This window comes from Branchiostoma lanceolatum, chromosome 4 (genome assembly GCF_035083965.1).
Source record: "Branchiostoma lanceolatum isolate klBraLanc5 chromosome 4, klBraLanc5.hap2, whole genome shotgun sequence".
Taxonomy (NCBI): Eukaryota; Metazoa; Chordata; class Leptocardii; order Amphioxiformes; family Branchiostomatidae; genus Branchiostoma; species Branchiostoma lanceolatum.
In genome coordinates, this window is record NC_089725.1 from 19218498 (window position 1) to 19245595 (window position 27098).

General features: G+C 42.9%; 2 protein-coding genes across 3 annotated transcripts in view; one reads left to right on the forward strand and one right to left on the reverse strand.

The window, feature by feature from the left end:
* Nucleotides 1-169: 169 nt before the first annotated feature.
* Nucleotides 170-14748, reverse strand: LOC136433152 (phosphatidylinositol 4-kinase alpha-like). Of its 2 annotated transcripts, XM_066425028.1 has the most exons (15): nucleotides 14217-14748; nucleotides 13286-13369; nucleotides 13056-13175; nucleotides 8677-12675; nucleotides 8054-8286; nucleotides 7554-7644; nucleotides 6333-6377; nucleotides 5803-6006; nucleotides 5323-5466; nucleotides 4893-5078; nucleotides 4029-4145; nucleotides 3575-3715; nucleotides 2880-3194; nucleotides 2424-2585; nucleotides 170-2077 (listed from the first exon to the last, which is right to left on the reverse strand). In XM_066425028.1, the coding sequence occupies exons 1-15, from the start codon at nucleotides 14511-14513 to the stop codon at nucleotides 1835-1837; spliced, it is 6381 nt and encodes a 2126-aa protein (XP_066281125.1). In that variant the 5' UTR covers nucleotides 14514-14748; the 3' UTR covers nucleotides 170-1834. The 2 variants fall into 2 exon arrangements, with proteins under 2 accessions (XP_066281125.1, XP_066281126.1); XM_066425029.1 differs by lacking the exon at nucleotides 6333-6377 and having other exon boundaries at nucleotides 14217-14746.
* Nucleotides 14749-14932: 184 nt separating this feature from the next.
* The window catches only part of LOC136433153 (exportin-5-like), a 57095-nt gene continuing 44929 nt past the window's right edge, over nucleotides 14933-27098 (forward strand). The window contains exons 1-19 of the mRNA XM_066425031.1: nucleotides 14933-15161; nucleotides 16807-16928; nucleotides 17273-17345; nucleotides 18024-18161; nucleotides 18421-18603; nucleotides 18759-18791; nucleotides 19061-19246; nucleotides 19356-19432; nucleotides 19648-19750; nucleotides 21755-21841; nucleotides 22246-22371; nucleotides 22645-22735; nucleotides 23081-23319; nucleotides 23610-23666; nucleotides 24123-24221; nucleotides 24330-24371; nucleotides 24594-24686; nucleotides 25063-25262; nucleotides 25502-25601. Coding sequence (XP_066281128.1) covers nucleotides 15060-15161; nucleotides 16807-16928; nucleotides 17273-17345; nucleotides 18024-18161; nucleotides 18421-18603; nucleotides 18759-18791; nucleotides 19061-19246; nucleotides 19356-19432; nucleotides 19648-19750; nucleotides 21755-21841; nucleotides 22246-22371; nucleotides 22645-22735; nucleotides 23081-23319; nucleotides 23610-23666; nucleotides 24123-24221; nucleotides 24330-24371; nucleotides 24594-24686; nucleotides 25063-25262; nucleotides 25502-25601 — 2151 coding nt within the window. The 5' untranslated portion in view covers nucleotides 14933-15059. The remainder of the gene's footprint in view (nucleotides 15162-16806; nucleotides 16929-17272; nucleotides 17346-18023; nucleotides 18162-18420; nucleotides 18604-18758; nucleotides 18792-19060; nucleotides 19247-19355; nucleotides 19433-19647; nucleotides 19751-21754; nucleotides 21842-22245; nucleotides 22372-22644; nucleotides 22736-23080; nucleotides 23320-23609; nucleotides 23667-24122; nucleotides 24222-24329; nucleotides 24372-24593; nucleotides 24687-25062; nucleotides 25263-25501; nucleotides 25602-27098) is intronic.

The window sequence follows — 27098 nt, forward strand, 5'->3', positions numbered from 1 at the left end:
CTCCACATGACAATGTCCAGCTTGTCTCCAGGGTTTCAACCACTTCGTGAAAGTCTAAACAAATGGTATTGACACTAAGTACAGATAAGCATAAGACAGTATTGTTGTCCATCTTGGGATTTCTAACTTGGTCTACAGGCATCTACCCACAACTAAAAACTGGAACAAGGAAGGTCAATGACAGGTTTTAATAGTAACTGAAACATAGTGAGAAATGGGTTTTTGAATCTACAATATTCTGTGAAACCTTGCATGATGGACAGAAGAGCACTGTTACAGTAGTAAAAAGTACATAAACGTACAAGAAAGTATGCCAAAAGGTGCACAGCTTGATGCTGTAGTGAAGAACTGAAACTACAAACTGAATTTGGGAAGATGCAGTCCTCATTGACTACATAAACATCCAGCTCCACATATAACAAAGCCTTCTAGCCTTTCACTGACTACTATGTACAGTAATCTTTTCACAAGTCTTAGTCATGCTAGTTGAAGCCTGTCCTAAAGACAGAAATTACAACACTGTCAGATAGAAGATCTAACCAGGGTAGTAGTTTCATCAAAGTACAATATATGCCTACTTTAATTTAGCTGGGATAAACTTATGAGGGCTTCAATTTAGTAAAACAATTTTTCCTGGAGTAGCTGATGTACATTCATGTTCGGTGGGATAGTGATTTGGAACAAAACTAGTAATACATTTTTCACATCTTATGAAAGGTACAATTACTGGCAATATCAATTTAATTATTTTTCAAAATTCCCTTATATTCCATACTGATAATCTCCATTTCAATATTGCACTTCAGTTTCATTTCGCACAACAGTGTTATAATCATTACCCTCTTCCTCATACTACATAAATGTTTGGCTATGTTATATTTACTCTTCTCTGACTACATACACTTACAATGTGCAAAAATACAGGAACAACTTGACAAGAGCACATACAAATGTACAATGATAAATCACATTGTGCAGTTCAAAAGGAAATGATACAACAACAATGGTCACTCAAAACACGTTATTGCATTTTAAGAGTTGCCTATGGAACGTTATGTACACAACAGCTGGAACTCAACCTCTACACACATTTCAACAATGGAACAAAACACAGTAATATTATTGTAGCAGACCATAAAGATCTCCACGCATACCTTACTGATAGAATGTTGCACTATTCTAACTGAGAAGTTTGTGACACTAGTCATTTCAAATCTGAAAAGACACTGAAAACCTTATCAATTCTCAAAGTCACTCAATAACTTTAAAACTCATGACAAAAATATAGAATCCTTAACATGGAAGAAAGTATGCTCCTTCAAACAATAAGAAAACTTTACTATACATCTTGTAACAAGTTCAAAAGTAGGGCTTCCAAATGAACTTTTTTCAAACCTAAAGTAAACCACTGTTTTATATAGCAATACACACTTCTATGTACCATGTAGGTACTGTATCATATACATCATGTCTCTGGTTTTGCTACATTTGTAGTCAATACACAACTTAAAACCCAGATCCCTACTTACTACTGCATCTTCATCAGTTCTACACAAAATACATAAAACTTCATTGGCAGTGCACTATTTCCCTCGTAAGGGTATTTAAAATACTTGCATACATGATACAAGTGGGCTTTTCAACAGTTTGGTTTTTCAACAGTTAAACAGTTAAACAGCTGCATCCTTCTGGGAGAACAGCACCCCCTAGAAGGGGATTTAGTTTTGGGAGTACTGCAGTATGTTGTAGGTGATAAGATCACAGCGCCCTCTAGTAGGGGATCTGGGTCTGGTAGTACTGCAGCATGTTGTAGGTGATAAGATAACAGTGCCCTCTAGTAGGGGATCTGGTTCTGGTAGTACTGCAGCATGTCGTAGGTGATGCTCCTGTAGTTGAGGAAGGAGTCCTTGATGACCTTCTGCATGTAGTTGGCCGCATCCCTCTCGTTCTGCAGGGGAGCAAAGCGCTGGCGAAGCAGTTTGATCGTCTGGCCTCGGAAACATGGCAGCGCCGTGTCCAACATCAGTGCGACCAGCGACACGATGGCCTCCTGGTAGGGGCGCACAGCCAGGTAGCCCTAGAAACAAGTAGGAAACAGTTGTTCATTGTTTTTATACCATTTCATTGGTTCAGCAGGCTTACAGTTGAGGCCAATTCAACTACCTAACTGACATAAATACAGGCCAGCCATTATATTTTGAACTGATGGGTGAGTGGTCATCACACACTGGGACACATCCATGTGACCATGTCAAAGGGTGGCTCTCCTTGAACATCAGACTGACAGTTCAGTGTCTCTCATAGAAAGACTGTAACCCCTGCTGATAGCCCACCAACAGTTAGACAGGTATCTTGTGGTCCAGAAGAGTAACTGATGACAATGAGACCAGAAAGAAAATGTAGTCCACATGAATGTGAATTACCTGTATACACAGCTCCATGAAGCGTCGGAACGGAGGAGCGTCTATCTTCCCGCCCATGATCATCACCATCTCATCTGTCAGTTTGATGTCTGGTTCCCACCCAAGGTTCCCACCTGGGGAGCTCTCAAACATGAAGCCAAAGTCGATGTGCATTATGTGGCCCTGAGGAACAGCAACCAAAATGAATCACAAATTTTACAGGATGTTACAAGGACAGACATAATGTACAGTACATGTATATACAGCTTTAATGAACGGGAATAACCCTGGTACATGTTTTAAAAGATCAAAGAACAGCAGACCACAGATGACAGCATCCCATCCAAAGAACATCGACCCCAATAGCATGCAACACAACAGTTAGGTTTCTAATTGCAACATTTAAAAAGTAAGACTGATGATTTGCACATATTTGCACACAGCTAAACCTTTTGTCTTGTATTCTGGCTCCCTTACCTGTGAGTCCAGCATGATGTTTCCATTATGCCTGTCCTTGATCTGTAGCAGGAACCCGATAACGCTGTAGGCCGCCATGGATTCGATAAAGTTCCGGCGGGCGTTCTGAAACATGAGGGTCATCTCATCCCCGTACTTCTGCAGGAAGTACTCGTAGAGGCCGATGTCGGTCTGCCGTCCCAGCTGGTCGCGAGACTTGGTGTCCGGGATGCACTCGATGACCCCGCAGCCCGGTGCCGTGGCGATGACCCGGTACGGGTACAGGAACAGGTCCAGCCCCGCCTGCCGGAAGATGTTCTTAAACAGCGTCATCACCTGTGGAGGAAAAGTTTCTCTGTTCAGTTTTAGCTTCAGGAAAAGGTCTCAATATCTTTAGCTTATAGAAAGCTATTCTCCCTCTAGATATAAACAAACAGCACCATGCATGCTGCAGTTGTGCAGTATTGAGCAGCGGACATAAAGTAGCCTGGGAGTACATAGGTTGACTCATATGTCTGTTGAGCTTGACAAGAAATTAACATCTAATCACCATAAAATAACTGACACGTACATTTGAGAATTGTTGGCATCATTGATTGTAATACACCTATACTCATATTAAAGTGGGGACCTTAGAGAAGCACACTGAAATGTTTTGCAATCCTTGACATGTGAACCTCCTTAATTCTTAATAAGTAAACCCACGTCCTTCTCACCTGCAATGCAAGCATGTCCTGCCGCACATCATCTCCCACTTTAAAGATCGCTGCCTGCCAGACCTCCTCTGCTGTTCCATCTGTCGTGTCCCCTCCCTCCAGGCCAAGGTTTTCCAGGTCATTGATCCCACACTTTCTCACCTGCAGAGAGCACAGTCACATGTTTCACACCAATTAAACGTGTACTCGCAAAAGTAGGTCTGTCCCTAGGCAAGACATTCCTGAACTAACTATTGTTGATTATCTGTCAACAACTTTATGTTTTTACTAGCATTCGTCTGTTTGTTGTTACATACCTAGAAAAGTCACACGTGACAGTAACCCTTTCCAGTAGCATACAGAGACTTTGACAACAGCAAAGATTAGCACATCATAGGCTGTGATTTCTGTGACTCAAATCCTAAAGCAAAAAGTGACTAAGTTGAAAGAAAAAAACAGCAACCAAAAAACAGACCTTAAACTTGGCCAGGAAAGGTGCCTTTGCTGCGCTTTGGAGGGGAGTTCCTGAGTTGTAGTCTATGTCCAACACGACTGCCTCAGGGTTACTGGGTAGGTAACAGCCAGGCTGGACCTGAAGAGCACCGGGAACAAAGGTGTTGCTTAGACCATACCATACCATAGTATATATACGTTTATGTCATGCCTGGGCCTGATACGGGTGTTCCGGACCGTGTGATAACTATCCGGATCGCATAGGGTTCGGGAGGGTTATCACACAGGCTTCCATAGAATATTTCGAACGCATTTCGAACGCGTCGGTTGCGCGGCTGTCGGAAATTCGAATACCGGATTCGGAGATTGGAATCAATGTTGCTACAGTTTCTTGTTCGAGGACACAAAACTCCCTCAACTTCTGGCGCATTCCGCATTGAAATGTGTGTTTTCTCGGGTGGGTATTGCCAAGGTATGACATAAATAAAATACAACACGTTGTATTCCGCATCACCCTCGGTCCCAGCCCTCCTGCGGGTCGGATCGCCCTCCGGCCTACGGCCGTCGGGCGATCCGACCCGCGGTCGGGCTGGTACCTCGGGTGATACGGAATACCCCGTGTTGTATTCTATATATACAGTCTACAGGTTACTCAAGGAACACTATTTCCTGAATCCAATCTAGATCTATGTGGTGTATGTGCTGGTAAGGGATCTGTTTTGGAAATTACATGTTGCATTTAGTTTTAGGATAAATTAGATTGGCTCTATTAATACATGGGGTTTGTTGGGCTACCAATACACATGCAAATTTGCCTAGCATTTCTGAGGTACTCCATCTATAATCCATAAGAATGTAGTGCTAAACACAGGTCATAGGTACTCACAGCAACTTTTTTCATGGCCTGGAGACAGGCCTTCTTCCTCTCTGCACCTTTAGGATACGGCCTGATCTCCCCTGAGATGGCCGTCACCTTCCCGAAGAAGTCAAACTCCCGTTGATAGAAGTTCTTGGCTGGCCCTGACAATGTTCGAGTCATGAGTTCGATCATGGTCTCGAAACGATCTCCAACCTGGAAAAACGGGACTCGTTGTCATAAAGAATAGCAGGGGCCTCTTCCATGGACCGTTCTTAACAACTCGTGAAATTATATATATATATATAAGAACTAGGTGTGAGAAGTTCAGTGTTGTGAGCCAGCTGCCAGTGTGTCCTGCACAGTTTGTTTGTTATTTGTTATGCTGAAGGACAGTTATAAGAACTGATTAATACAGTTGATCACACTGACTAACAGTAATACAGATATAAATCCACACCTCCGGGTCCTTAATGGTGCCATCCTCATCAGTGTAAGCATTGGTCTTCATGTTCCAGACAAACTGGTGAGCCAGGAGCTGGGAACGCCGACTGGCCCACTGGATATATTCCTGTACGTACCCCATGGTGTCATAGCGTAGAGCCTGGGAAACAATAGGAAGCTGATTGTGACATTTGTAAATAGAAGAACCTTATTGCATAATGATTGTACAGGGATAATGTATGGCAAATAATATAACAATGGTAGGTAGATCTGTACTATAGATGTCTCAGTCATAATACAGATGTGTACATGTAGTCCAGCCATAGGAGCTGTCATTAAATTGGTGACATCTATGTGTGGATTACTAGTATTCTGCAAGACATCTGTATTTGCATCTAATTTTTGTCCAGATGTAGTGATTCATTTTGTTACAGGAATCTGCCTCTTTAACCCTGTCACCAATGAAAAGTGAAGAAGGTGTGTCATGACATCACACCTGGATCAGCTGTGGGACGTAGAACAGGGTGACCTCGGGCGGGAGGGAGCGCAGGACCTTCACGCCGAGTTGCGAGGTGAACGGATGTGGCGGGAACTGGCGCGAGAAGTATGACAGCGCCATGGCGGGGTTGACGCCGGACCAGGTCAGGATGTGGCTCAGTTCTGGGGCATCCACCTCAACACTGTGTTCTGTGACCAGGTACTGCAGCAGAGAACAAACAGAGTACACCTTTGACCAGGAGGAGCATGAGTCAACCTTGGCCCATGCACCATTTGCTTATTTTGTAATGGCCCACCTCCACACTGTATTCTTTAACCAGGCACCACAGCAGATAAGACAAAGATAGCTTTATCTTCTGAAGTATGTATCACCTGAAAGTGAATATCTCCACCCATGCAGAATTTACCCCATCTTGCACTGAACCTTAATTACAAGCATTCCAGGAGTGGTCCCAGCTGAAATATTGACTTCTAGAATAGAAAGATAAATTAATCTATAACAGGTCATGCTGCCAGTGTTAGGCCTACTTTCTGGTCAGGTGACTTTTCCTCAGCCCACACAGGCAAAAAGAACTGCAACAAGATTGGCAACATAAAAAGATGTTGCCATGGCGACGGTGGTCTCTGTTAACGTTTTCGTTTTTAGTCCACGTGCAAATAAGGACCTCTCATAAATCATACATGTATCAGTCGATCACCTTCTCTACCAAAATAACACAAGTTGTCCAATGTATGAAAATCTGGTTTTCACAAAAAAATACATCGTACCATTTCCTCATAAATTATGTCAATGAGACCCTCTATGCAAGATTTGTGTCTAATAGTGGCCACATTTACTTACCTTCCGAATGGTGCAAAAATGAAATCCCCATCATTTACCACTATGGATTTATAGTATTTTGTCATTAATTATGCAAATTAAGTATCAATTTGCATAATTGATATCTATCGATATGTATCTCTTCCTCAGTTACATAAGTCATGTGTTTGAGAGTCCTATAGTAAATTTCAGCTGATTTATTAACTGTCCTCATTAATTATGCAAATCAGATATTGATTTGCATAATTAGCATATGATTGTGTAAATCATCACTTAAGCTATCTACACACCAAAAGTTATGATGATCCGTCATCCCCTTCTTGCGTTATTCTCTTTCAAAGTTTGAGTCAAAATCAGCTCCTGCAGTTCCAAAAAAAGCCGCTAGGGGGTCCAAATCTACAGGACATATTTTCCTAACAAAGAGCTATCCACCACTTAAAATTCATGACTGTAGCATGTTCTGAAGACAAGATTTGAAAGGTGAAATTTCCCCTGCAGTACTATAGAAAGTCGCTAGGAGGCCCAAAATCCAATCATTACAAGGTCTGCCACAGACCTACCCACCTACAAAATATGAAGACAATACATCCAGGCATTCTTGAGTTATTGTCCCATGGACTTTCACATTCCTGTACAATTCCTAGAATTCTTGCAATCTGCACACAATATAGTAGAAATTTGGCTCGCCCCTGAGGCGTCGCCAAAAATAAAATAGCATTTTGCCCTGTTACACAATACTCAGTAATCCTGGAGGAAATCATTGCTGTATCTGAATCTAGACCTGTTCAAAAAGTTAATCACACTTCTTCCTTACACCAGAACAGAACAAAAATCACAAATATCTATGCATTATCCTGTTCACAAATACATACATGTACAGGTTAAAAGTAAACTAAACCACCATCCTAATTAATCTGTCAGACTTTTACCTGGATTGCCCTGGGAACATCAACAACTGCCTGGGGGTCGTTCCTGACCAGACGTGTGACCTCCCTGGATATGGCTTCTGTCTGACGGAACCTGTAATAAGAAGTAGCAAACTGAACAACTGTTGAAGCAGATACTCTTACTAAAGGCATGCAACCTTCATTTCATAGACGATATTGTCTGGTGACCCAAAATCTGACCAAAATCTACAAAGGCAGCAAGTTATGAAATGAACACTAGTGTCAGGACTGTGGGCTGCACCTGGATGGCAACAGCAGTGCCAGTTGCGCAGCTGTACTATGTATCCTCTTTCTACGTAGTATCCTTGAGACTTAGGAAAATAAATTTCTGAATCAAAGGTAACAAGAGTCACTACTATGGAGTTATAGTGCAAGTAGCATGGAGATGTCACCCTCTATCTGAACATTTGACAATGTGGAAAATATGTTTCTGGGGTGAGTGTTTAACGATTACTTAATTAAGTAAGGAATGTTCCCCGCACCTGGCTGGGAGCTGCAGTGCCAGGCGCGGGGAGATGTCCCACGCCATCTGTACCGTGTCCCTCCAGGCCCTGTCCGACATGGGCTGGGACTGCCACGCCGTGATGGTCTCCTGTCCTGTGAAGCTCAGCTCAGACAGACCAAGGGGGTTGTACCACGATGTCAGCCGCTCAATCTCGTTCCCCACCAGGGATAGCAGCAGTCCCCGTCGTCGCATGTAGTCCTTCACTAGGACCTGGGGCGATCACAAAACACCAGGCACTTTAGGGGGACACTGTTAGAAGCTCCATATTATAAGTTGCTACTGAATGTACAGTAAAGTTTCAAATGCCATTTGACACAACATGCTTTTCTACATCTAATACCTTTATTTGTCAAAATGTATATATATCATGTATTTGACTTCAAATTTTCACAGTGATTCCCGATTTCTAGAGTCTAAAGTGACAAATATTATGTATACAATGCACAATGTGCAAATGTTATGCATATGTTGTGGAATGTGTCAGCAGGCTTCTAACATTGCAATGTTGATATCTATACATTTGCATATAATCAATGGTTTTCCTGTCAACTGCTCTATAATCAATCATTCAATTATGATACGAATAAAACTTTTCCCCACCTCTCCCACCCTGCTCTTGCTGCGGGTGGTTCCTGTGGACCTCCTGGACAGGGTGGACATGTTGGAGGACATCGGCATGGTGTTCACCCAGCCTTGAGTCGAACGAGGGCCGACGTCTGAGCTTGCTCGCAGATCGGATGGTATGGACGTCATGGTTGCAGTGGCACTACGGACGCTGATGGTGTCAGAGTCAAGTTCAGGGAAACTAGAACCGATCACATGGCTTGTCTTTAAGTACTTCTTGTCCGAATGAAGTGACTTCCAGAACTTCATGACCATCTCGACGACCTCCCTTAACGACATGGTGTCCTTGAGTGGAATGGGTAGAATGGCTGTAAAGTAGTCGAATGCCGTGGTGTAGACTTTCTCCCGCAGCACGTTCTTGCTGGGGCAGCTGGGAAGGACATCACCTTGCAGGAGCAGGAGGCCAAGGGTGAGGAGCCGGAATCGGGCACCCACCCCAACAACGTGTCGGTTCATGATGGGGTCCCTTCCGCCCACGAACATCGGGAGGGAGTAGTGCAGCAGGTCGGCGAACATTTCCACTTGTGAGGTGCTGCGGTACTTCACCACCTCGAACCTCTCCATCAGGAAGTTGATCCAGATGTTGTGCGGCTCAACATACGGTGCCTTCGACTTACAGTCTTCCTCCCCAAAGCTGGCCAGCACGTCCACCTCGTCCACGTTGTGCATGAACAGCCCTAGGCGCATGTCCACCCCCATCTTCCATGCTGCTGTCATGGCCAGCATGAAGGGAAGCTCCAAGTCCGCTCTAGCTGCCAGCAGCCACTGCCAGCAGCAGATGGTGGTTTCCATGGCCTTGTCAGTGAAATAGCGTATGGGCGCCTGGGATAGGCTGTGCAGCAGAGGCCGGTGGCAGCCCTTACTGTTGATGAGGAGTGCTGTAACTCGGAAGAGGGACTTACGGAAGTGCTGGAAGTCCCTGCCTTGTGAGGATGCAGTGAGCTGTTGGTGGAAGGTCCGTGCCAGCCTCCTCTCATCGCCCTGACACAGACTCAGCATGCCCTGCACCTCACCCATGAAGCAGCTCCTCATGCTGGTGGAAGCCACAAAGCTGGAATGATCCTTGTTCACACAATTTGGTCTCTTGTTTAGCTTTGATGTAGAAACATCCTTCGTGTTACCTGCGTACTGCAGAATGCTTTCCGCTGCAAGGGCCATGCCTGCATGTTTGGTCAGTCCATCACAGGTGTTTTCAATTTTTCTCAGGTACTCCTCCAGGTGAGACTTGGTGGCTGCTGGTGCCCACTTCAGGGCCTCTTGCAGAATCCCTGTACACCGAGCAGCGAAGTCTTGCACAACACTCTCCCTCGCCTCAATGGTATCCGGAATGGTCAGCTGATGGGAGGTGTTGGGAACTTTTGCCTGAATAGCCTCGAGTTTGGAATCCCTCTCCAGTCCCTTGGACAGGAGCTGTAGGATATCCAGCATGGTAGAGATTACCTCCCCGCTCCAAAGCAGGTGTGGAAACCGATCAACAAGCCCCGACAGAAACTTGTCTGCAACCCGACGCATGCGCTTCAGCTGATGGTTGAACTTGACAAGTAGGAATTGCGCATGCTTGACCAGCTCTTTCTCCCACACTTCTGTCCGCGGCTTGTTGGTCATGACATCGAGGAAGATCTTGAAGGCCTGGTCTGCAACGGCAAGTAGACACTGTAGCATCCCCGCCTTGTCCTTCTGCACCTGTTTGTCCTCTAAGTAACGGAAGACGAGGTGAAAGCTGCTCATATCTGTGGAGTGTTTGACTCTCATGGTTTCCAGCTTGAACACAGAGAGAAGGTAGGTACACTGAGCAAAGCTGAGTTTGTTGATGAGTGACCCAACCTCTGCTGGATGCCCCAGGAGGTTGAGAATCGTGGCCCTCAGTTCATACAGCTCTGCCGGGCCTGCAGCATCGTTCCTCAGTGCTGAGTTGTACTGCAGCTCGGACCGTAGGTGCTCGCCGCCTGGAGACAGCAACACAGGGGACTTGGTGGCGATCTCGCAAACTCCATCATACCATTCCGGTGGCCACAAGCCGGCACCTTCTGTGACAAATCCCATCACCACACAGTACAGCCAGAAGTCCCGAAACAGCTTGTACAACCGTGGATTGGGGTCCACGATTGGGGTCAAGCGTCTCATCAGCAAAGCCAGGATGGGAATGAGGATGCCCAAGTTCCCTGCACTACTGGAAGCCTTGATAGCTGTGGAGGACTTCTCGCTGGCCTTCTCACTCGCTCGCTTCCCCTCAAGCCCCATCTGAACAAACAGCTCCAGCAAACGGACAAGAAGTTGCTGCAGCTGTTCCTCACCTTGTAGGTTACTAGCTACGACCCCCAGGGCATTAATGACGGCCAGAGAAACATGCCTGTAGCCATGGGCTTTGTTGTTGGTAGCAAGGTCCTGTGAGTAGGTGGCAGACCCTGCCTCCACGGTGATCGTGATGAACATCTTCAGGATTTCCTGGTACGTGGTAGGTTCTCCCGCCAGGAGCATGAGAGCCATCTGGTCCACAATAAGGACATCTAGAGGAGAGGCAGGGCTACAGAACCGTTGCTGGAAGATCTGAAGGACTGACTGCATGGTCTTGAGGTCATCCTTGAAAGTAACTGCAATAGCACCGAGGATGTGGATGGTGTGGGTGGAGATGAGTGTTGATTCTCTGTCGCTTATCTCAGCAGCATACAGCCGGTTAGACAGGGATGCCAGAAAGGCATGAACACAGTCCGGATCGTCCTTTACCCCCGCCTTTAGGGCGCGGCAGATGTTGGTGATGGCTGAGTCGCGCAAGCTGTGGTATTCGGTAGAAGACTGGCTCTGTGTGTGAACAGGACTGGTCCCGGTTACATGGATGGAAGGAGGCCCACTGCGTGAGTGAGCATTGCCCCTGGTGGCTGACGTGACCTGCAGACGGTGAAGCTTCATTACCAGGGGGGACGGGTTGATCAGGAAGTCGCGGAGAATGTTGAGAATGTTGTACGTGTTCCCAGGAAACTTTTCTGCCAGGGACCCGAGGCCCTGCAGGCAGCACAGCAGCAGCGGCATGTGCAGCACCACCAGCTTGGAGCTTGTGCTTTGGTTAAGTTTCTCCTGGAGACGACTGCAGAGGGCATCCACCCCTGCCTCCTCCTGCTCTGCCCATACCAGCAGGTCCACGCAGGTAGCATTGGCTCTTACATGTAGCACCACTGGGTTGAATGGCTTGTAGGAAAGTTTTGCTTCTGCTAGTTTCTCCATGAGCTCTGTTTGTCCCGTAACGAACAAACCTTTAATGAAGTCATGGACTTCCCTGGTAAAGGAGGCAGAAAGATCCTTCACATTATAGAGAAGATCGTGAAGAAGATTGGTCAACACAACCGTCAAAGTCTCACTGAAGGAATGATAGGGGTAGCTTGGACCTCCTCCAGGCATGAAGCACTCTGTTGCTTTTGCATCCAAGTTCTTGAGAATTTCTTTAGTGAGGAGAGATTCGGAAGTGGACAAGATGTCCTGTAACTGGGCTGGACTAAGATGTAAGGGGGCTCTCCTTGTCCCTCCTAAGGAAGCCGCCATGGGGAAGCTGGTGCCCACAGTTTGCAGCAGGTCTTCTGAAGCCAGTGGAGACATCACCCCCTGATATACACCTCCGTGGATGGGGGAGTTGGGCAGAGAGCTGCCAAAGATGGCTGCACCTTCTGACCCCCGTGGGGAGGGTGTGGGTGATGGGTTGGGGGAGGGCGGGAGGAAGTGGCCCTGTAGGTCGAGTGTAAGCTGTAGACAGGCACTGACCGGACGGCTGTGCCCCAGGACAGGGAAGGTCGGTGTGGCGGGTGTGCTGACCCGGGTGGACGCAGGGGAGGAGAAAGTCTCACGTGGAAACAGTTGGGAGATTAGGCCGATGTCGCCGGTGCTGTACCGACCGAGAGCACGAGCAACTCCAAGCAGAGAGGGGACAACAATACTACACAGGGCAACCTTGGGGATGTCACTACTCTGGCACAAGGTGGCAAGGGTCTGTAAGATAAACATTAAATCATTTATTCTTCTTTATGTCTTTGATGATGACAATAATCTCTTTTACTTCATCCTATAGCTGGTTAACAGCCTGATCAAAATAAAATAAAGGCAGAGATTTTTTTCATCAGGCTTTTCAGGGTGCCAATGTTTTACATCCTCAACTAAGCAAGATGACATGACGTAACATGGCAACTTGTCCTTATTTATGTCTAAGTCTGTAGCCGTAGGTATAGTTTATTTCCTATATTCAACAAGAAGAGTCTTTATGCCCAGGTTCCCTATGTAACAAAAGTTCACCTCTAGACTGTACCATTCTGGTTACATACATCTAACGACACTGAAAGCAAGTTAACGAAAAACAACACCATCAGACTGACCTTTAGCACCTCCACCTGAGCCGTGATGATCTCCCCCCGGAAGGACGGATCCCTGTGTGCTATGTCTGTCAACAGAGTCACCAGGCAGAAACTGAACTGCTCACTCTCAGGAAGACCATTCTGTGGAAGGAAATACTGTCAGAACCTGTACACCGGTAAAGACTAAACTGTACTGGAAGAACTTTTTAATCCTATTTCAGTTTTGGTAAACACAGTAGAGCTTCACTCACCTGTCTACTTGTGGTGGCAGAAGGGATCCAGTGAGCACCAGGGAGGTTTCTGAGGATCTCTATCAGGTAGGGGACTAGGAGCTCCTGAAATGTGGTCAAAATTGTGGTCATAAGTCTCACACTGACATGTCAGCTTTAAGACTCGTGCAGCATTAAATTTGCATTGTCTACCAGGATTCATATAATTAACTTGAAGGTAGTATTGCAAATTACATCTGATTCAGTACTGTCAGTTCTTCAGACTAAGCAGTTGTACCCATCAGAGACTGACTATATTTTTCCATTTCTAAATTTTTGTTTTGTACTTAAACATTTTGGCCTGGGTGGGCAGGGTTATTGGATAAGTCTCTGCATGTCTTATGTGGTTTTTGGTGTACCATTAACAACTGTAATATTGTTTCACCTTCTGTTTGACATATCAAAATGCAACCTGAGACACTACACTAGTCTCTAGTCTGCAATTTGGTGCTGTAATTACCAGTGACTACAATGGAAAGTGGAACAATTCAACATTTGGAAGGTCAAAGGACTGAAGTCTGAAGGCACATAAGCGTTCATCCAGCTCATTCATAATATCAAAGCGGCTTTTGTCCTGACTGTAAAATATGCTGTAAACTATAAAATAACTGTAAACTACAAGGAAGTACTCCTGAATTTGTATTAGATCTCCGTACTTCTCTGTGGTTGTTAAGGATTCTCCCCGATCATCCCTAATTTTTTGTTACAATTTATGAAAGGGGGAGCCTAACCCCCAGGTGTATTGAAGGGGAGTTGGTCTTTGTCTCTACAGAAAAAGCATTGTGTATATGAATAACACCATTATTCAACAAAACACAAAACAGCAAATCCACCTGTATGCACAATACAGACACAACTTCCAATGCACCAGTAAATCAAGGACAAGTTATATGATGTCTTCTATAATGTCTACCTTGTGCTGAAGTCCTGACTCGATGATGAACACCCCCAGTGCCACGATCGCATCCCGGCCTCTCCGGTCCAAAGTGTACACTCCCTGCGAGTTCTCCTGTCCACACAGCCGCATCAGCCGCTGCACCTTCTCCGCAGGAGCGGGGGTCAGGGCGGCTAGCGCCCGGGACAGGTTCAGCACCGTGGCGGAGAAGAAGCCATCGGGGCCGGCCGGTACCGGGGTGGGGACAGTCTGGCCCTCGGCCCCACCCGCGAGGGGGCGGGGGAGTGTACCGGTTGAGGACGTTGACGCACTCATCGCGAAATCAGACGACTATTTCCTTCTAGAAATTTCCACAACATGGCCTAGGGATGTCCATAAACAAATACAATGTAACGTTATTGCACAAATGTCAAGTAAATGGGCAGAATTCTACCGGTCAATGCAGAGAAAAACGTCGTCACGGTCAACCCCGCCATGTTTGGTGAAGTCATCGACATCGGGTTACACTAAAAAGTGGAATAACCTGAAATGGAAATCCAGATGGAAGAGTTATTTAGCATTTTGCATAGTATGCGCAGTAAATTTGTATTACAGCATCAGCTTTCACCAAATAGTATCCATATTTTTTAATTCTAGTGAGGCAGATTTTACAAAGTTCTCCTGAAATATTTTTAAAAATTCCAAAATTCATTTTTCAGCTCGGCTTTCATTTCCTCCTTTTACGCCCACCCAAAGTTCACGAACTTTCACCTTTGACCCGCATGAGGAGGATGCGAGCGTGGCCGATGGAGAAGCATATCTCAAATTCAATGACATTTTGGACTTTTTCGCCTTATTACGGCGACCTATAGCGAAGATAACATGGAGCAAGAACTCGCGCCATTAGTCCAGCAGCTTATCGGGGCGGTAGAAGTCGCCATGAGCCCCATGTCTGCTTCACAACAGCGGCAAGAAGCGTATCAGGTAAAGTGTCCCTCCCTACCTCATGCTCAACTGTACGCTATCAGTATCACTCTCAGCTCACGTGAAGGGAAAAACTAAACAGATGAAAGTTTATTATGCTGCGTTTATTCTGAAGGAAATATGTACAGTTCATTTCGCCTGTCTTTTATGATTGAAAAAAAAAAAAACAAATAAATTTCTTAAAAGTTGAAGTTTGTGCTAACCAAGAAAAATGGTGCAACCCATTTTCATTTGATGCAATGATTCTAAATGTATGGTCCTTCTAAATTAGTGAATGCAGAAGACCTTGTAAAACTTCCAATAGACTTACTCGAAACCACAGTGTTCGTAGAATCTTAACAACATTAAGAGATGGCAGGATTTTATGCATTTTAAAATCCATATATCGTTTTTTAGTATAGTGGAGGAAAATGGAAACGTGCCCTGCAGTACAGCATGGATGCCAGTGTGTGATATGATACATGCACTGTGGACTGTCGTTGTTGGTTCACTTCCTATGGGGTTAGCAGCAATCTTAGATGTACTGTGGCCACACTGGGTGCTGTATACTGTTCATTATCATGTTACATATTTGAACTCTTTAGACTTTATGCATATTATGCATGAAGACCTGGATCTGCTCATGAAGGGCATATATCACACCAAATACTTTGCACCTGATTTAAGAATTTCAGTCCTAAGTAGCAGTCACTACCTGTGAACATACGGAGACAGAAAAAGGGGCAGAAATAAATAGGAGAGTATTGTTAGTTGTAGTTCCATATCCAGACAGTAGAATCTTTGCATTTCTAACATAATGATAATTAATTCTTTTTCAGACTTCATCAGGTAATATAGAATTATTTTTTAGTAAGATATTATTTGTTATCACTCTGGTTCCAGCTGTTACAGCAACTTGTTATGGGGATACATATTCATATACATATAGGACGTCAACTTCAGATTCTATAATGAAGATGATACAGTTTTGTCATTGGCATATCATAAAGTTTTTTAATTACTGGTAACATTTCCCTTATCAATGTTGGGTGTGTTTTTTTAGGATGTGTTACTTTTAGGAATGTCACTGCTACAAAATGCATGCCTATATATATATATATATATATATATATATATATATATATATATATATATATATATAATATATATATATAATATATATATATATATATATATATATATATATATATATATATATATATATATATATATATATATATATATATATATATATATATATATGTGTGTGTATATATATATATATATATACATATATATATATATATATATATATATATATATATATATATATATATATATACATACATACATACATACATACATACATACATACATACATACATACATACATTCATACATACATACATACATACATACATACATACATACATATATACATATATACATATATACATATATATATATATATATATATATATATATATATATATATATATATATATATATATATATATATATATATATATATATATATATATATATATATATATATATATATATATATACATATGTATACATATATATATATGTACTGAAATCTAAGTTCAGAGTAGACACACAAAGTTCAGAGTAGACACACAATGACATTTTTGCTCTATTCCAGCTCTGCGAGAACTTTAAGGAACACTCTCCGCACTGCGCTGCGTGCGGTCTGCAGCTGGCACAGAAAAACAACAATCCTGTCATCAGACACTTTGGGCTCCAGCTACTAGAACACTGTGCTAAGTAAGCGATCAAGTGGGTTTGTTCGGTCAGATAACTAATTAGGATTTTGCATTCTAGGTGTTAACCTCGTCTAGATATGTTGGTGAAACTTTTAATCTTTTAAACAAGAAACCGTAAAACAACATTGACCATAATTTAATGTCCTCTGAAATCGTTGAGTCGTTGTTAGTACGATAATGCTTATATTCAACAATGTATATATTTTTGTTGCAAACATTTCTATGAGTTATGCCTCACATTATGTATATGTCATATATGTCAAATGCTATGATAGGTCACTTGTGGTTTTAGTTCTTTCAAATTGTTTGCTGCAAATCATGAAGTCAAGCAATATATTTTCCTAGATTTCGCTGGAACTCCTGGCAGCCCCCAGAGAAGGTTCAGTTTAAGGACACTGTGCTGAAAATGATGGCAGAGGTAAGAACCATCAATGATGTCATTATGAAATGATATAAGCCAGCAGGGTATTTGGAACAGCTGGCAATGGGTCATAATCAAAGTAGGAGTCAATAGCGTAGACAACAGTCCTTTTTGTTAAGAATCATGTGCTCATAACAACAAATACATATCAGACACACATTATAGTACATCAATTTTTTTGGTTTGAAGAAAGCTTACAGATATCAGTGACAGTTGGCTACATTTTCAATTTAATTTATTTTGAAAATGTGAAAGATAATTGACAAAATTTGTTTAGGTACAGGTACAGGTCTAGACCTGTACCTAAACCGCTGTACCTGTACGGTACAGGTACAGTGGTTTAGGTACAGGTCCAGACCTGTACCTGTACCGCACCTGCACCTGAATTTTTGTTTAGGTGCACAGCCCTAATCAGTCACTTGTTATTACACAATTTTTGAACGTTTCAACTTCGAAGAAAGCTCATAACACCATGTGTCAGATGCAAATCAGACATCTTCTGTTTTGAATGGACGAAGGTTTATAAGAAGTTGTGTCGGTCGTGTTACTTTTGTCATGAAGCTAGAGTCAATAGAGAAATAAAAGAATTGTAATTGGCATGTTAATGATGAGCATACTGCTGCCCTTACTTCAAAGAGTCTTGTTTTGACAATTGTTGTATCATGATCACCTCAGGGAGTGGAGCATATCTTAACTGAGCAGCCATACATCAAGGATGCACTGTCCAAGATCGTTGTGGAATTAATCAAGAGAGAATGGCCGCAGCACTGGCCTACTATGATGGAGGAGCTCAGCAGGGTGGCTGCACTGGGGGTAAGTCCTCATGAACTGGACTTTATACATGGCATCCTCTGAAGACCCCAAATCTATCTGATGCAAAATTGAAGAAAAATGCAGAGTCTAGACTGCAAGTTCCTGTATTTCTATGAAACATTTAGTCCTTGGATTAGCTTGTACAGCTTGTGCCTACTTTGTGTGCAGAACTGGAGCAATATGTCACAAGCAGTTAACTGGTTATGTTAGGAAGCAAAACAATGTGAAAGTTGAACTTTTCCCTCTTTGGTTTTCACAGGAGACACAGACAGAGCTGGTACTGCTGATCTTCCTACGATTGGTGGAGGACATCGTAGCTTTCCAGAATCTGCCATCTCAGCGCAGGAAGGACATCCTGCAGTGCCTGACCGCTCACATGGGGGAGCTGTTCACCTTCTTCACTACCACCCTGCAGACCCACACCTTGCAGTACCATCAACTGGTGAGAGGGGGCACAGTGAAATGTCCTGTCATCTTTGGTGTCTTCTGTCTCTTTTGCAGTAGGTTGAAAATTCCGTGTCAGATTGTATAGCCATGGCTCAAAGGCCAGATTCATCTAACACGAGCAGCTATACTGACTGTGTATTTCTCTTACAGGCTCACAGTCTTGGGGAAGCAGAAAAAGTCAAGGTAATATTATCACATGTTCTGATATTATCTGTGCTTGATAATCATTGTTGCATACAATGTGTATTGAAGAATACACTTTCTGAAAGCTAATATTGAATGTATAAGGCAAGAAAAGTAAGTCATAATGAAATTCCTATTGTTGAAAACTCAATGAGCAACATGTATTTGTTGGACAAGTGCAGGTGGATAAAATGAAATGCAGATTTCTTAGTTAAGTACACTATATTATTTTAGTTATTCTGGTAGCTGACAGTGTTCTCCCCTGCTAGGCTCAGAGCCACTGCCGCGTTGCCCAGGCTGTGCTGAAGACGCTGTGCGGGTACGTGGACTGGGTGACGGTCGCCCATGTGTTCGCTAACGACGGGAAGCTGGTAGAGTCGCTCTGCTTGTTACTGGGGCAACGGGAGTTCCAGCTGCACGCTGCCGAGTGTTTACTTCTCCTGGTCAACAGAAGGGTCAGTTTGTCTTATCTACTTCAGATGGAGCAATTTTGTGTAATATTTTCTTTGTTTGCTTATTGATTTCACATAATGCTCATTATTGCCCTTCATCATGTATTTTCAGGGTCGAACTGAAGAAAGAAAACCTTTATTATTGTTGTTCACCGATGGGCCCATGGACACTATTCTATCAGCTGCAAGGTAATTAACAAGTAGTGTTTACAAATGGCAGGTTGACCAGTTAAGTAGCATTGTTTAACCTTTACCATAGAAAACCTTTTTTAGGAACCACGCAATGTTAGACATATTACAGCCATGCCACACAATTCTAGACCGTATGTGTTGCAAGACTAGATGCTCCCATATTTCAGAAAACTTCCAGTCCATGTGGTCCAAGCTGTGTTTTCCCATTACAGCTCTGCAGACAGAGAAGCCCTGCAGAATGAGCAGCATTACCTGTTCCTGAAGCGCCTGTGTCAGCTGCTGGTCGGCCTGGGGCAGCAACTGGGGACTCTCTGGGTCAGTAACAGTCATGTAGTACCTGTCACTTTCTATTCGGGATGACATGAGACACTTGGAATCTTTTACAGGGGTTAAGAGTCAATTTTATTGTGTGTGGGATATAGAGTCAAACCTGGTCAGGCAACCACCAGTCACAAGCCACACTCCAACAGTCCTGTCCATTTTTACATAGTTAACCCAACCCTGTCCTGAGCAACCACCTGTCTTCAGCAACCATTTTCCTCAGTCCCTTGAGTGGTTGCTGAATCCAGATTTGACTGTATGTACTCTGTAGTTCTTGTTACAGATAGTACAGTAGCAGTTAAAGTTTGGAGTTTTTAAAGTCATGTACAGTAGAAGCCACTTAATTGCACCTCGGATAAACGCACCTTCCGTTTAATTGCACCAAGTCCCAAAATCCCAAACCGGTTCCCATTCACTGCATTGTTAGTGACTCCGCATAACTGCACCGCGCATTGTCACCAATTTCGGATAACTGCACCAATTTTTTTCAAAGATCCTCAAAAAGTTAACTAAAAAGGTGCGCTAAAAATCGGCAAACGTGGTACAAATGAGCCGATACCTGCCGGTGTAAAGGCGCAATACCGCCAATATGTTTAAAACTGTTTTTGAGTAACAAAAGAAGGCGGTCTCCATTGACAGTCACGTTGATAGGAATCGTATGGGAGGTCCCGGGCGGGTCCAGGGCGTGTCGGCACCATCAAGAGACGCACGCCTACCAAAGGCGGCATTGCGCTTTGGCAGACAGCATGCTGCACTCAATAAAGATTGGTCTCTACCTGTACTACTATCTTATTACTGTGAATGCATTCAAGTTCGTGTGGATTTGATTTCGCGTTAAGGATGGCATGGGGTGTTGTCGGTGGTTTGAGGTTTGCGGCAGCGCTACATACTGCTGCCGATGATAAAAGACCGGCGTCTTTACGTACATCTAGTCGGAAACAATAGAGGCTCGGCAAGGGCTACAGACGTGTAGGCGGACATAACAGTCGCTTTTGGCGGTGCGGTGCTAACGTGATCATCTGGCTGAATCCGCGTCCTAGAAACTTCCTGCATTCACCGGAACGAGGTATACGCGGGTTAGGCTCTGATACTGTATAAGGAGAATGATCTGTCCTTGATCTGAGTCATCTAACCATATCTGCCCACTAGATACACTGTACATTTTGTTCCTTATTTGGAATTTTGACGACGGAGTTTTTCAGTGTAATTCCTGGACACAAGTTGTAATTAAGAAGGTAATCTCTGCCAAACATACCGCTATCTTAACTTAGAATTGTCAGACCTATGTCACCAAAGTCATCATTTTTAGAAATACAGTACAGGCGGAGTTGTGTTTGTTAGATTAGATCGTCCTTGTGCTTTTACGCTATTGGCGCATTTTTTATCCTTTGTTTGCGCATTCACCAACACAAGTGTGAAACTTTCGATGTAATTTGTTGACTGAAGTTGTAGATACGGTGTCAAGTTTTTCTTAATCATACCTACCGCCATTTAAACTAACAAAAATATGAGACCAAAGTCATTATTCTAGACATAACGTTACAGTCGGAGTTGTTTTCTTTGCTGTGCGAATCAAGCATATTTTCTCTTTCTACACGTGTACAGTACCTACATTTGTAGCTACTGATTTAAACATCTGTGAGGAAGCAAAAGAAATGTTAAGTTTAATCTGTACAGTATCATGGTAAACTTTACAAGATTTTTGTACAGTACATGTCCTTGAATACGTAAATAAAGTTGATAACTGCATAATTTCGTCCATTTTCTTTGTGCTAGTGTTTCTGACTAACAATACACCGCCCCGCCCATGGTGGTACGGTCCAGCTGTACATTTCGCATAATTGCACCAGCCGGATAATTGCACCAAAAACGCTGGCAAATGCGTGGTGCAGTTAAGCGGAGTCTACTGTATTATGTCAAGTAAAGTCAAGCAATAAATATGTATATATCAGAGGGTATGTCGTGAAATAGAGAGAGTTGTCTTGCTCCCATGTACAGGGTCCGACTGGCATGGGAGTGGGCTGTCCGTCAAACTTCAGCAAGTACCTGTCAGCCATCCTGTCCTTCACAGCTCACAGCAGCCAGGTAGGTCTGTTGAGAACTGTAGGAAAACCAGTGTTTAAAAAAAAAGTGTGATATTGATAAGATTTTTTTGTAGCTCTATAGACGAACAGTATATAGATGATATATTGAAAAGTCTGTATATGTAGCTGTATGACTGTATTTCATGTATTTGACACGTATAACTTGTTCAACAGGTCCTTTGGTGTTACACACCAGCTTCACAATCATATAAAGGTTGGAACATGTAATGGATGTACTTTTGGAAGGATATACATGTATATCCTCACATACATGTATGTAGTAAATCAGTTTAAGTGTGTCTAACCAGACTGTGTTCTTTCTCACACACCCTGTATTATGATAAAAATACATATGTCAAAACTTGTCTCAACAGTCTCCTTACCAGGTCTGTGTTTGTTCCCCAGAGCCTGTCCTCCCTGACCCAGGGGCTGTGGGCAGCATTCCTCAGACACGAGCACATCTCCAAGGACTCTGTCTTTCTCGAGTTTGTCCCTAAAGTCCTTCAACAGGCAACCGTTAACGTTGTAAAGGTAGGAAATTCATGATATTGTAATTGTAATAAGAAATGATCTGTTTTGGTCCGTTTCTTATCGGCATGTACAATAATAGCACTGGTGGAAGTTACACTATACGTATGATATATTACAGTCCACACATCAAGCTTGTTCTCTTTAAACCGGGTGGAAAACCTCCATGTTTGATTCCACTGAAAATTTTTCATTAGATGTCTTAGATGTCTACGGCCTAGCTATGTGCTGATTCACAACATAATGCTTAATAATGTGTGTGACCTTTGTTTGCAGACCGGCTTCCCTTCGCGTTCCGATTCCCCCAGCTGTACATACTCCCAGGTCGACTTTGACAGCGATGATGAGTTCAACTCATTCTTTGCAGGTCAGCGGAAACTTTCATTTGCCATTGATGCCGGTGTAAACTACTTAATTTCCTCTCTTAACTAAACATTTTGCAGGTAGCTATAATGTAAAAAAGTCCCTGCAACAATCGAGGCTTATACACCATGTCATAGTGGCAATCATATGCACATCAGCTTGCAGATGACTATTAGTCTTCCAGCAGCGGTAAACAGCTTCTTGCATGGTGGCATTATTGAAAATCAGTGGTCCACATGCATGCACGGTACAATACAGTGACTATCATCAATAATGGTTGCAAGAAATTGTTAAGTAGCTGTTATTTCTATGCACCCTGCAATCTTATTTGTTTGTTCCATAACTCCAGCATTCCGTGCCCAAATTGTGGAGACTGTGCGGTTGTGTACAGGCCTCATGCCAAAGGTGGCATTCCATTACGCGGACCAGTGTATCCGCCAGCTCATGGCCTCCCCTTTCAACCCGGATGACGCCTCAGCAGGCCAGAGATACTGTAACCTGACCTCCCCCTCGTTTGTGAGATGGGACGGTCTGACCTGCTACATGGAAAGTGTTGTCAACAAGATAGTAAAACTGGATGCCGTTCAGGTAAGTCCTTCATAAAGTATAATGTCGACATGTCAAGTTGCCTGATTTTACTTCGATTCTAACCCTCAACAGAAATGGAAATTAACAATTGACAATCATACATTTTGAAATGACATGTAATTTGACTGTATCCAGTGACAAGTTGATATGTAGGTCTTCCAACATTGTGCCTTAAGTGTTTACCTCCTTGTTGTTTTGCACTATAGTAGTACATTCCTATTCCATGTACTAGTAAACTGATTCACTTTGAATGTAATTTGTCAAATTTGTCTTTTCCTTATTTTTTACAGCTTGTCATTCCTGAAGGAGTGTCTCTCTTAGAAGATGTCTTAGTGTACAGTCCTAAGGTATGTGTCTATAATCAGTAATTCTGCAGAATGTTTGTAGCCAGTCTTATCATTTGTCCAAGATAGCAACAGATCTTTTTATCAGGACACACAAACACTGATTCTTGGAAAGCAATCAGGTGCTCTGTAAATAAGTGGGTGCAAACTGCAGGAAGTTGAAGCTGAGGGCAATCAACCGTTAAAAACATTTCACACATAATGACTGCATGTGTCTTTAACCCACCAACATGGTAGACACTACAATACGTTACTGGAAATACACTACATGTTATCAACAATTGCTTAAGAAAAAGACTCTTTTTTTCACAACCAAGGGATTTATTCAACCGACGTTTCGGTGACCCTCTGTCACTTTCTTCAAGGCAATTCTGACTGGTTCACATAGCAATACAGCACAGGTGTTGCTGCTTATACATATTAGTGTTAATTAATTGCTTGTTTCTTTGCTTGGTACAGGATCCTCTAATCCTGTCCTGTGTGCTGACTTGTGTCTCCACCCTGTTCCCATTTGGACTGAAGACTATTGACACCGTCCTGCCCCCAGTACTACAGAAGGTGGGCTTATAATTACCTACACCAGGGGGGTTATGTTGAACTTTTCACTTTTATCATCCTGGTTTGTTGGTTTACAAATGTATGACTCGGTCATCTCTTGTGTTACAGATATTTGCTGCAGTGGTGTTTACCCTTCCTGATCAGAGCAATGTAAGATTTTGATTCTTACATGTGTCTAAAGTTTGTGAATCGTTTATATACGTGTAAACTTGGAGATTGTTGTTGCCACAACATACATTGTACTAACTACAGGTTGGTATTGCTGTACTTAGTATAGGTTGTCATTGCTAAATGTAACATGGGTTGACTCATTATATGGTAATAGTTGCTGTTGAATTTATCATGGTTGTTGCTGCTGATGTTTTCTTACAGGCCACCATGCGCAGCCGAGCAGTTCAAAACGTGCGTCGCCATGCCTGCGCAGCCCTTCTCAGGATATGCAGGGACAGTCCAAACATACTTCTGGTCAGTATTTCCACCAATGTATTATCAAGACACACTAATTTGTGTCATTGATTCTTGAACATTTTAAAGGGAAGAAATCAAGATGAAAACAGGGGACTGGGAAGGAAACTTCAATGTGACTGTATTCACTGTGTGAAAACTGTGTACACCTTCTTACAAAACTCTGTACACCTTTGCCACTGACTGTTTTTATGTTGACCTTCCAGTACAGCATTATGTCTTTTTCCATTAGACAAGCAACAAATTAGTTTGATGTAGCCTTACAATATTTCTAGGGAGATAGGAAGTTGAACACCTTGATTCTTGGTTGATGATACTGAAACCTGTGGTTATGGTGAATGTTAGACTGAATGTACTTTTTTCTGTGGTTCTATAGGCATCATTTGACCTTCTGTATGGCTATGTGAAGAAGCTTCTTGCCGAGGAGCCTTCGCTGACACAGATGGAGAAAACCACACTGTCGGAGTCCCTCATGCTCATCAGTAACCAGTTCAAGAACTTTGACCGACAGTCAGCATTTATACAGGAGATGGTAGCACCTGTCAGTGCAGTCTGGCTTTCACCAACCATGAAACAGTAAGCACATGAATGTCATTAGCAGTAAATTACCGGTATTATCAAAGAGCATACATTAATTATGTAGACCACGTACATCTTTGGAGCATAAGTATTCAAATCAATGACCGAGTTACAGAATTGTTTTTTATCTATTGATTTGTGGGTTGATTTCTTTAAAGCAAAAAAAGTTAAACCGCCTTGTGTTGAGCAAGTATTGCATGTAGAGTAACTAGAGATGTATGTACCTGTTTCTGCAGAGTTATGTCATCTCCGGCACTGTTCATATCCTCTGTGGGCATGGATAAACCAGCATGTCCAACTGGCCAGAATGACCCTGCTCAGAGGGACAGGCAACAGGTAAAAAATAAATCTCATTCTTTATTCATCAATGATACCAATTAGACATGAACTTTCCATATGGTTTTCAGATCTAGTGTGAAAGAAATGACAACTACATGTATGTGTTATTTCCCAAGAAATATATTTTTGAATAGATTTGCTACAGATGGAAAATAGAAATGATCAGAAGTTAAATGTGTTACACAAGTTCCCACTCTCCCTTTAGTCTTGTCAAAAATGCATTTCTTATTTTCTATCTTGAAATTGCCTAACTCACCAATTTGCAATTTGTGTTGAAGATACATTTTGTGGCAGTGATGTAAAATGCATTTATCATGCTTAAGAGGATTGTTGTGGAAAGTTATTGAAATTGACTGCAGCTGTCGAACATTGTCATGGTCTTCTGGTTCTGCAATGACACAGTATTGTACACAGTTGATGCCAGGAAGTACTTACTGTCTACATGCATAGCAAAACAATAATAAGAATGGTTTTTATTCAGTTTGCGCTGTTGTACAGATTAGCAGGCTCTTGGGATTGGCCCTGAATTGCTCTGACACTGACAATACTAGAAGTATACTACATCACCGGGACAGTTAAAATCATTCATCACTCATATTACTGACTAAAAATTCTTTAAAAGCTTTAAGATGAATAGAATACAAAATTATATAAAAGGATCTGAAAGCGGTAATCACTATCGTGTATCACTAATAATGTCTTCAGCCTCGAAACAAACTTAAGAGTTCAGTAGTCTGACAGTATGTTGTATTGCACTGTTCTTAAAGCGTTCCATTCTCGCAGAGATAGTGTTCAATTTGTGGCAGGACCTGGTGTTCGTCCTCTGGCCTCTGCTCGTGTTGGTGGTAGCCACTCTCTGAAGGTGTTGGATTCTAACAGACCACGACCGAACTTCAGGATCAGTTGTTCACGTCTTTCCTGAAGTGTGGGTAGGCCTAAATAGCAGCGTACCTCTGAGTACCGGGTGTAGTTCCTGCCAAGAATGATCAGACATGCCCTATGCTGAATGTTCTCTATCTGCAACGACTGGGTAGCTGTCGGTCCGGGGCTCCACAACAGGCGCACAACAGGCGCACATAGGATATGCACACTGGCATCAGGTCAAGCACTGGTAGTTTGAATATTTTGAGGCGCCGTAGAAGGAAGAGTCGTCTGCTACTTTGGCTGGTGATATGTCTACATGAGCGTTCTATTTGAGATCCGACTGTACTATGACCCCTAACAACTTAGCAACATAGACTTCTTGGAGTGAGTGACCATCAATATATAAGGTTGGGAGGGGAGGGGGGATTTTTGTGAAATACACATGCATAGTTTTGCATTTTCTCGGGTGCAGTAATGGTAATCCTTGAACAACTTATTGCTCTCTGTCAAATTTGTTGTAAATTTGATTGAAAATCGGTCATGCATGTTGCCCCTGTAATTCAATTCTGTCATCATTTTTTTTCATAAGGTATTTGTGGTGTGTTGTTATACAGTAGTAAGTAAGTACAC